Genomic DNA, 11,317 nt, shown 5'->3' with positions numbered 1-11,317 from the left:
TGTAAATTAAAAATACAAATAATCTAAACAGTAGCAGTAAGCAGTAGCTGACTCACTAATGGCTGTGCCACTTTTCACAAATTACTCAAATAAAAGCTATTTTTAATGAGATAATCAAATAAGTACATTATTACTATTATTAATTCAACATGCTAAAGCAGGCCTTTTATTAGCCCTATTATTGTACAAAACTAATTATAGGTTAGCTCACAATATTGTTTATCGAAAAGCAGGACCGGACTCCTTTTCGCCCTCTAGTGGACAGACACCCTGCTCAGAATGTAATGGGTTGTATGGTCAGTGCTGTCCAAACTTGCTTATAGAGGTATATTGGTTGCTGATTTCTAAAGATAGATAGTTGATGGAAAATGTACTTAGTTTTTTCAAATATATATTTTTAGAGGTAAGGTCAAGATCCTGTAGTTTATTTATAGACACTGCCTTCTTATACACATCAAGGAGTTAACTACTAGTGATACTCTGAATGGTGGGATGTTTAAAGGCTTAGAAACGATGTGAAGCAAAAAATGAGAATTTTGTGAAATCGGTTTTTTTATTTTGGTAAGAAAATATGTTCCCCAGAACCCCAGAAAAGTGTCAGAACCAGTGTCGTAGGGTGAACCTGTTAGTTGAATGATGTCATGTTATAATAACCCTCAAATAAAACTCAATAACAACAACAGAGGCATATCATTATATAATAATTTAATAGGCTATTATCAAAAACATTCTGCCCTAAATTATTTTACAGTGTGTGGCAAACACAGGCACATTTTGAAGACGATAAAATCAGTTTTGCTATAATATAGACAAAGATTAAACGCACAAAAGTAATGTTGAGGAAAACACACTCCTCGCCATCCCACTCCTTTTCTGAAAAGTAAACAATTAATAAACGAAAACTATTATTTTCCAGATTTGTTGATCCGATCAAAGAATTCACTCTGGACGCTATGTCTCATTTAGAAAGTGCAGTTAGTTAGAAGCACCAATAGTAACAAGTTCACAGCAGAACAATCTAGACTACCTCTTAGCTCTGGAGTTCAACAGGAAGTGCAAATGCTACGTGGGAGGCTATCGTTAGCATTACAGTTGTTGTTATGTAGCAAGTGTTAGCTAGATTAACTAGCGTATCGTTTGTTTGCTGTTGTTGCATTCTGGATGCAATGGCGACATACCAAACAAGAGACAAACAAACAACTTTAAAACCGAATCAAAATAATCAGGACGGATGAGAAGTTGGCCAATGTTACATAAAGGTTTTACATTTACATACAAACGCTAAACATAACTATGGCTGCTATTTTATTGGGATTAAAAAAATACTGATTTTTTTTCTAGTTTGTACTATACTTTTTATGGTTAATTATTATGTTCCTATAAAGAACTTTGTTTTTGTTTCATACGGCTAAAATATGTTTAATTTAAAAGAGGTACTTCTCCATAAGGAAAACTCTGATTGTAAATGGATCTTCTTTTGAATAAATTCAACCGGTAATCAAACATCAAAAGCTTAAATAAAAACTGTAACCAGGGCGACTGAATCCTGAGATTCTGAGGGGTGCAAACGGAGCCAACAGGTGTGTTCAGTTTCCATTTCAAAACAGCTAAAAATATAAAATTGCGCAAACTCATTTTGAACAAAGTTCAGTCCAACCTCGTTGGTGGACTGGTGAACATGGAGAAATGCTCTGCTGACAGAAGAAGAAGAGTCTGTGAAGCGTCTTCATCTCAACTCATTCTGATGGCCTTTCGGTGACAAATCTCGGAGTCTCTTTACCGCTGAGGGATCCAACCAGGAACTGGGGACGGAGGACAGGAGGGAGAGAGGGGGGAGGGAGGGGGAGAGGGACGGAGAGAGGAGCTGGGAGGCGACCAGATTAGCTCATGTAGGGGTATTTCCACTCCTTCAGCGGGGCAAAAGTTTCCTTGACGACCTGCGGTGACGTCCATCTCAGCACGTAGTGACGACCGCCGGGCTTGTCATTTGTTCCTTGGGGAGGAAGGAGAACCAATACATAACAATCAATCAATCAATCAATCAATCAATCACAAAGAAAGATATTCATTTGGATATGGCCAAAGTATCTGCAGCGTGTCTGGGATGTGTACTGCTTTGGACAGGAGTATGACAGGTTAAGATGGTAAAAATATATTTTTTTACGAAAATAAAATTTGCTTTCCCTTTGGTAAGGTTGGCTTCATCTGGTAGGTTTGTGTCTGGTGACAGACCATTTATTTTATTCAAAGCAACCAACAATAATTTTAGTTTGTTTCTTATTTAATGGGCATCTGGGTCAAGGATGTCTACAGGCTAAGGCTGTGTATGGAGAATGGGAGAATGGGGGATCGAACCCAGTACCTTTCAGCTGGGAGTCAAATAGCCGACCCACTACACCATCATGCACCCAGGCCCTGTCCCAATGCACCCTAAACCACGCTCCAAATTCAGCCGACTTCTCCCCCTTAATTACCCCTCCGCAGTGTGTCGAAGTCACTGACCCACATTCCACATTTAGCTCAACGGCTTTGACCTCCAATGGTGACCTCCCAGTGATCCTCCCTCTCCCTGTGAACCAATAGGAGGAGAGGAGGCCCCCTACCTGAAGCTCTGGCGCCCCCGAACGGCTGCTGGGCCACGATGGAGCCGGTGGACTTGTCGTTGACATAGTAGTTCCCCGCCGCGTTCCTCAAGGCTTTGGCTGCTTCTGCGACCACACTCCTGTCATGGGGAACACGCAATTCATTTACTATAACATTCAGGGCATTTAGCAGACGCTTTTATCCAAAGAGATTTACAATAAGTACATTTGTCAGAAGAAGGTGAAACAATGTACTGTATCGCTGTCGGGACAGTAAGGATGTTCATAGAACCAAGTGCCGAGCATTAACAATTGTTAGGTTAACCCATTCCCTGTATATAGCAAAGATAGCTAGGATAAGAAGCTACACAATGCTAAGTACTATTTTTTAGTGCAATTGAATATATCCGCTGACCTAGTGTGAACAGACCTGGTGTTTGATCAAAGTGTGTTACCATGGTGTGAACCTGGTGTGAATGCACCTCTAACACCGTGTCCTACTTACTTGTCCTGAGCGAACACCGCCCCAGTCAGGGCGAAGGGGGAAGTGGTGTCCACCAGAGTCAGAACCTCCTTATAGTCCTGGTCCGGATAGACGTACACCGACAGAACCGGCCCGAAGATTTCCTATCAAAGACAAAACATACTGGAGATTAACAGCCAATCACAAAAGGTGTGTGTTGTGAAGAAGAACCCAATTCAACCAGCCAAACAACCTAAACATGTTTACATTAGCAGAGATGTCAGGGTTTTAAAAAAATGTCTAGGTTAAACATTTACATTTGAAACCCAATGTAACCAGGCTTGGCAGCAGGCAGTCACGCATGGAGTGAAATAGAGGATCTGAGCTAACAAAACACAGAAGCCAGACGGATCATGTGATGTATATCTAGCTAAACTGACAAAAGCCTTAGGGTATTAACACATAAGCCCTGCTAGCAATCAACACCAGCTAACACTTCAAGACAAAACTAATACAATTAACAAAATAAATTATTGTCAAAGGAAAATATACACCCTCAAAACGGTGAAGGAAAATGTGTAAACCAATGGGAGAGGTTGACAATACGTCCATATTGGTACCAGATGGTGAAATGGAAAAGTAAAGTACTGGCTTTATACACCATGGGCCAACTGATTGATGAGCCATTATCCAAGCAGTGATGTGCATTTCTGTACCTCGCTCATGAGGGGTTCCCGAGGATCCTTGACCTGGATGATGGTGGGCTCCACAAAGTAGCCCTTCCGGTCGTCACAGTTGCCCCCGGCGAGGACGGTGAGGTCGGGGGAGGAGCGGGCGTGGTCCAGCCACTTCTTGATGCGAGCAAAGGACTGCAGGGACAGAGGAGTTAGACCATAAACATTATAGTTATGTTACATTCACAAAGCAGGCAGAAAAACACTTGAAGACATGAGTCTCAGCCAACGTCGGTAACCGTTGAGTCATTTCAGCATTTCACTGTTTAGAGACGCTTGTATGTACCTTGTCATCGATCACAGCTGAGAAGAAGGTGCTGAAGTCTTCCACGGGCTGAAGAAAAGAAACGTCAAAAAATTTACTTCAACACGCATCAACAATGAATTACAGAAAAGTGTGAGCCGGTAAGAGAAACTTTAAGTATACAAAAGATATAAGCTTGCTATTACTGCAACAAAAGTGAAAAACACTGAAAATGATAAAACATTGTATCACATGTTTGGTCCAATATATATTCCACGATATGCTTACAGACGTCAAACCAACACAACAAGGTAACCTAAAAACTGACCTGAAGTCACGAGTATTGCATTCTGAACACAAAAGGTTAAGTAATAACGTCTCTGTCGTTCTTACATTCCCCACTTTGATCTGCTTGTGGATGTCCAGCAGTCCGTCTCTGATCTGGGGCCAGAGGGACTGCGGTACGTACATCCTGGAGCAGGCCGAGCACTTCTGCCCCCCGTACTCAAACGCTGAGCGGATGGTCCCGTTCACCACGCTCTGCACGTCCGCCGATGCGTGGACGAAGTGGAAGTTCTTACCACCGCACTCTGGGAGGACACAGCCGGCGAAGGGTTGGGTTAGAGACGCAGGCATGCTACACAGCAAACATAGGCGCTAACGTACGCGGCAACATGCTGGTATACACACACACACACACACACAACACGTTAACAGGTGATGCCGTGGTGATGCTGACATGGTGATGCTAACATGGTAATATTAACTACACTGCAATGGTATGTGTGTCTGAGTTTGTCTGCATGTCCATGACGATGTAGTAAACAGATGTATAGCTGAAAAAAAAGATTCTAAAATCAAACTGCAAGGAAGCACCAAACTAAGCTAAACTAGTTATGTAATGGGCTCTTATTGGTTTGGAATGTGGATTTGTCAGTTTGGAATGTGAATTTCTTGGTTGTATTGTGGTTTCTCTGTTTCAGAATGTGGTTGTCGGTTGGGGCAGCTCACCTCCGGCGACCCGGGGGAAGTTCTTGTAGATGTCCAGGTTCTGGGCCACCTGCTTCCAAAGACGCTTGAAGGTCCTGCAGGGGGAAAGACAAGAGAAGAGAAGACGTTAATCGTTACAGTTGGGAAATTCAAGTATGGAACAGTAGTTGAATAAATAACAAAACAATGAAAAGTAAAAAAACAAACAATCTATATAGAAAATAAGTAAATTAAATGATTATCTCATCTCTTACAAATACACTAATACACTACAAACGCACACATACAAATACAAACAATCCGGAAGTAAAGTGGTCATGCGTCACTCAACAGGTAGAGCAAGGCATTAACACGTCCATGGGGTTGGAGGGTTTGATTCCCAGCAGGGCCACCCATGCTAAGAATGTAGGTATGCAATTATAACATAATGAGCCGCGCTGGATGAAAGCATCCACCAATCGGTAAGCGACACAGTAAGCAGATTCCTGGAGAGATGTCAGTGTTTCAGAGGTCTTACGGGACGCTGCCGGTGAAGTTGATGCCAGCCAGGTGCTCCGAGGACGTGATGGTGTCCCCGAACACAGGGCCGTCCGACGGGACGAACTGGATGATGTTGGGCGGCAGGCCGCAGTCCCGCAGCACGTTGTAGACGGCGTAGCTAGCCGACATGGCCGTGTCGCTAGGCTTCCACAGAACTACGTTACCCTGGAAACCACACATGATGGAAACAAGAAGCGTACATATATATGGATACATGAGAGGAAATCACTTAATAGATATTAAACAAGTGGATGATTTGATACGATTATTATTTTATACACTGTAAAGGTGGCTGTGGAGCCTTTACGGCGTCAAGAAGACCACTTAATTGCTCCTTTCCATACCATTACAGTAGGGGTGCCGGCCAGATTTCCACCAATAGCAGTGAAGTTGAAGGGGGCCACCGCAGCCACGAAACCCTGACAGCGTTGTTGAAAAAGGAAAACACACAATAATATAAATATATTGTATATGCAACCACAGTTAGAGAAAGAACCAGTGTGGCTGCACTGACAACGGCTTTGATTAATACCTTTCCTTGCCATAAGAATTTCCCTTTACAGCGGGATAATGTTATTCTGATCATTTAACAACACTTTCATTGTTTCAGTTTGACAAACAGGTCAAATGTCAAAGTTAGTTTCCATGTAGATGTAAGAATAGCTATATAGGCTTATATGACAACAGTAGTCTGGTTCAAAAGGAGATGAAGCATAGGAAAAAGAGCATTTGGTTCATCATCTTAATATCATCATGTGACCTGTTCCACAACTTTACATAACACTTCTGTAAGATCGACAAAAAGAGAAATACAGGTTTGAATTAAAATGGGTGAGATCCCTGATGGATCATTAAAGCAGCCAGCCGACAGGAGGTCAGTGCCAGGCCGGCGCTGTGGCGGGCGGGGTGTGACCTCTGACCTCCAGGCCGCGGTACAGCATGGTGTTGGTGCTGCCGTCCGCGTCCAACGGCTGCTCGTCCTGCAGCTCGATGGCGTGCTTGGCGTTGAAGCGGAAGAAGTCGATAAGCTCCGGAGCCGCGTCGATCTCCGCCTGCACCACCGTCTTACCCTGGGGAGGGAGAGAGGGAGTTAGACTGGAGAGAGAGAGAGAGAGAGAGTTAGACTGGAGAGAGAGAGAGAGAGAGAGAGAGAGAGAGAGAGAGAGAGAGAGAGAGAGAGAGAGAGAGAGAGAGAGAGAGAGAGAGAGAGAGAGAGAGAGAGAGAGAGAGAGAGAGAGAGAGAGAGAGCCTGGGGTGAGAGAAGCCTAGCCTAGGAAGAGAGAGAGAGACCTAGCCTAGGGAGAGAGAGAGATGAACAATGCCTACCAACTAATCTGAAGACACACTGTGATTCTTAATCTTATTCAGGTAGCATTTCCCATGATGCCTCAGAAAAAGACCCCCTCCACTGGCACCCACAGACCCCAGCGGTGACCCCTGATCCCCCCAGGCCTCACCTGACCGATCATGGTCTTGGCCAGGATCTCGGCCCTCTTGGGTCCACTGATGACGTCAGCGGCCTTGAAGAGGATCTGGGCACGGTCCTGGACCGGCCTCAGGTCCCACTCCCGCCTCGCCGCCACCGACGCCAGGATGGCTTTGTTGAGGAGATCCTGTTGGTAGAAACCCAGGACGGAACAGTGATTGGGGGTTGGCATTAGCGCTCTGCTGTGGGCACCGAGCACAGTCATGAGACAGTATGGGACTGCTGGATAGCATCAGCGCTTGGTTGAATCCAGCACAAACAATTTCACTATTAACTAAATAAAGCAATACAAGGAAACAGAACCTAAAATAATAAGTTCAGAGACTATTCAGGCAAAGTTTCTGAAGCAATATAGATCATTTACCAATTATCTATCTTGTCTTTAAACCATATTTTATTTCAGCTTGACCGTACTACTGCATGTATCGTGTATGTACTATAACTTTCTCTAGTGTTTGTGGTTAGGATGCTGCAACCTTAAGATCTGAATGACCTCCTGACCTCCCAGCACTCTATCCCATCCCTGAGTTTCCCCGAGGTGCCCTCTACCATGACTCAAGGGCATCTGGAGTCTGTAAGCATTTACAATGTTTGAAAACCAAATACTAAATAAAACGATTACCTTGTCAGCATAGCAGAACTTTGCCACCTTGTGTGAGTGATCGAAGGGCTGTGAATTAAAAACATAAAATTTACAGACAATTTAAAAGTAATCTCATCTTCACAAAACCTAAACAGTAACTGATATGTTAATTTTATTGTTTGTCTTTCAATGACTGCTTGCAAATGGCCCAAATTAACCTTTAATCTTTAGCAAGCATATTTGAACATTGATATCCCTGCTTTACGAAGTATCAATGTTTGTGCGCTAAATGGAACAATCGTTAACAGTGGAGATTAGCGGGCTATCCTGTCTCACCGATAACTGGTATCTAACATCTTTGGTCCACACGTGTTCGTCTCCAACCACACAAGGAATCTCCTCCGTCTTTCCCTTCAGCTCGCCCAGGGCCTGGAGAGAGGGAGACAAGAGTGATTGCTTAGTGAGGAAGCATTTCAGATAACCGTTATCTGACGGTTGTCTGAGTGTTATCTGATAAGCCCGCAACAAAGGAAAGGGAAATTCTGGATTCCAAGCAGCTGAATTAGACAGCGTTGAATAGCTATGATAGGTTAACGTTTCTAGGAGTTTGACTGTTGTTGTCTGTGAGGGTGAACAAACCTTGAGCAGATCCTTCCTCTCCGCACTGCCCTCTTTGAAGCCCAGGATCGGCTCATTCTTCACTTCCACGGCCGCCCGTGGAAACGTCCGGAACCTTAAAACACAAAAGACACAGATCCATTTTAACGGGAATCAAAAAAAACAACTGTTGTCGTGATCGACATTATAACGCCTCTCGCCATCAACAAGAAATCTCCTGACACTCCCTCAGCATTATTGGTCTGTGTGGTTGTGGCTCAGGCAGCAGGAATTAGAGAATTCCACTAGAAGTTTTCATTGTACTGAATGGGATTAACTTAGACCACGGAAATCTTGCAACCGGCTGGAGGAGTTTGGACTCATTTAATAAATAAACAGGTCCTGCCACCACTGAGACCAAAGTAAACTAGTTCTAACTTGAATCTCTGTTTTCCAGAAACGTTGGATTCCAATGGTATCCCCTGACTATTGTCATGTCAATGATGATATTAGACCAATAACAGAAGGTAAAGTGCATGTAAACAATAGTATGCCATCATGTATCCACAATTAACCATTGATGAATTGCACACACCGCACCATTATCAACAACACACCATTCTGTCGTGATGTACCCAGGTTGGTTTTAAGTAGTATCGTAGTATCGATACTAGTATAGTATCGTAATATTAAGTATTTTTAGGACACATGGCACTGAAACAATGTTCCACAGCTGGCCTTCACTACTGCCTTCTCTCCTCCATGTATGATTAACTACGGGTCTCAACTTTGTCAACTTAAGGTTACAGGTTTGATAGCAAACAGTAACGAGTAGGAGGTGCAGACCGATAAGGATTTATTCTAAAAACTCCACATTCTATGCACGTTACCATGCACATATGGGTTCGATTCCCAAGGACAGGAGGGGACTTTTGTTTTGGTTTCAGGGCTCATGGACACCGCTGGGTCAGAGATAATAAAGAGATGGCGATTGTGTGTATTGTGTTTCCTTGACCAATTGTTTTAACAGCTGGCCCAGCAGCGAAAGGAAAAACATTTCATTCATCAAGGATGGCTTTGCTTTGGGATGCAGATCTTACAGAAAATGCATGCATTTGCTTGCTTAAAAATCCTAATGCATATGTTTCGCAGTAGCCTTTAATTGGTTAATCAACTATACAACGTTACTGTACGGGTGCATATGCATATGCTTACTGCAAGGCAGCCTATGGAAAACATTGCATAACATTCAGGCAAACACACTCAGAGTCGATCCGTATTATGTTACATTTGACCATGGGACCTCAGTCATGCTAGACCCAGTGGTAGGCCGTATTACAAGCTGTCTGTGCACAAAAATGTTTACCAATCAGCTCAAACATCAAACCCCCCATGTTGCAAATGACTAAATTAATATGAGTCAACGATGAGGTTATAAGGGTACCTACCCCCTCCACGAACAGACCAGAGTCGACCTCACGCGGATCATGTTACAGATTGAATTGTGGAAGGAAACTATTTAAATGAGTACAGTTGTCAGATATACAGAACTATGATTGAACACATGTGCCGATATCCTATATACAGCGAAGCTAGCCAGAAGAAGGTTGACCTACAGTGAGCGACTGAGCCATGGAAGAGACCATCACCGTACGGGGGTGCGCGGTTGATAAAGGAATATGTTTTATATCTGTGTCGAGTGAATATTCATATATGAACACAAAATAGACCTTGAATTGTAAACGATAATCATAAATTGTATTTTCAGAAACACCAAAAGCACTGTTTTACAATAGAGTATACATTATACACGCACATAATCCCAAGACGTACCGTATGCAGGATGGTATGAACCGTGGAAGGTGTAAGAAGAAAAAAACACCCCATATCCAATGAGAGGCGTCTAAATTGGAGGCACGCGGACGTGACTTCTGAGTCCAGGAGACATGTCGCGATATCTTCGGTAGTCCCACCACACATACATCCGTTTTCCGTTTTATTAATTGTATATAAGATATCTGTTTAACGTAAATAAACCCCATGGTCAATGAGCCCCACCGTGATTTGACCACCAACTCACCAACTCGGTAGTTTTGTGTTGTTCTGTTGATGCACTTCAAAGTTGGAACCGTCGGAAAAAACGTTAAGCATGGCTGAGCCACGGCCACCAGATGGCGCTGTTGCGCACAGGTTCAATGCTGAGCCGCGGCCACCAGAGAGCGCTGTTGCTCACAGGGTCAATGGCTGGTCATCTGGTGGGTGATGCTACGCCGCCTGATAAACTGAGAGACATACATGTTAAATGTTATATATTTATAACTTGTAATATCTAACTCCTGTTAGGCCTGGATATTTGTTAGAGAAGATGTTAGAAGTCAAAGATGGAGCCATGTCTCATGTCTGCTGTAGGCTCCATGTTATAAGGCCATTGTAACACAATACTTAGCCACTTATCGTGTTGTATTAGTTTGTATTCTGTGCTGTTTTGTTCTATTTTATTGTATCTAACAAAATGCCATTCTCTATTATATTATTTTCTATTCAATTCTATTCCATTATTTTCCAATGTCTTATTTATCATAATGAATTGCTCACTCTAGTAAATTCTATATTATGTTATATTATATTATGTTTTATTATATTATATTATAGACTTTGCTATTCTAATTGCATTGATCTGATGGCGGAAAAACACTACAGTTTAAAATAAAATCTTTAAAAATCGGTAGATGTTTTGCCTTGTATTGACAGAAACAAAAATGAAAGTTAAAACTTAACATTTAAGGCCTCTTAAGAAGAGTTGGAGCCCACCCGCGCTGAGTCACGACCCCATGACGAAGCCCCCCCCATCCAGTTCGCGCCCGGGCCGCGGCGGGGTTTGAACCCGCCGACGCTCCGTGACGTGGGGGGGAATGGAACCAGAGACCACGGAGAGGAGGAGGGTTTAAAAGACTAGCTGGTGGAAACACACACACAGCCCGGAGCCGGTGTAACACATCCCGACCATTCGCCCTGAAATCAACCAGAGACGTGGACAGACACGGTCGGTGACCCGTCGGGGACATACAGAGAGAGACTGATCACAGCGGGAAGCAGTA

At 43.4% G+C, this 11,317-nt stretch overlaps 2 protein-coding genes across 2 annotated transcripts in view; one reads left to right on the top strand and one right to left on the bottom strand.

Annotated features, from left to right (window-relative positions):
* Positions 1-690: 690 nt before the first annotated feature.
* On the bottom strand, positions 691-9,813 carry aldh4a1 (aldehyde dehydrogenase 4 family, member A1). Its single transcript, XM_084464439.1, has 15 exons — positions 9,668-9,813; positions 8,262-8,355; positions 7,959-8,051; positions 7,662-7,709; positions 7,011-7,166; positions 6,474-6,623; positions 5,898-5,972; positions 5,531-5,718; positions 5,035-5,108; positions 4,417-4,613; positions 4,066-4,113; positions 3,762-3,914; positions 3,088-3,209; positions 2,604-2,722; positions 691-1,993 (listed from the first exon to the last, which is right to left on the bottom strand). Exons 1-15 carry the CDS (start codon positions 9,706-9,708, stop codon positions 1,881-1,883), a joined length of 1,671 nt encoding a protein of 556 aa, XP_084320565.1. The 5' UTR covers positions 9,709-9,813; the 3' UTR covers positions 691-1,880.
* A 1,238-nt stretch (positions 9,814-11,051) lies between these two features.
* Positions 11,052-11,317, top strand: part of rnf123 (ring finger protein 123) — a 115,923-nt gene continuing 115,657 nt past the window's right edge. The window contains exon 1 of the mRNA XM_084464697.1: positions 11,052-11,314. The gene's annotated coding sequence lies outside the window, so the exon portion shown is untranslated. The remainder of the gene's footprint in view (positions 11,315-11,317) is intronic.

Source organism: Micromesistius poutassou (genome assembly GCF_964030765.1).
Source record: "Micromesistius poutassou genome assembly, chromosome: 2".
Lineage (NCBI taxonomy): Eukaryota > Metazoa > Chordata > Actinopteri > Gadiformes > Gadidae > Micromesistius > Micromesistius poutassou.
The sequence above is the reverse complement of the archived record's forward strand: the minus strand, read 5'-3'. Positions and strand labels throughout refer to the sequence as shown.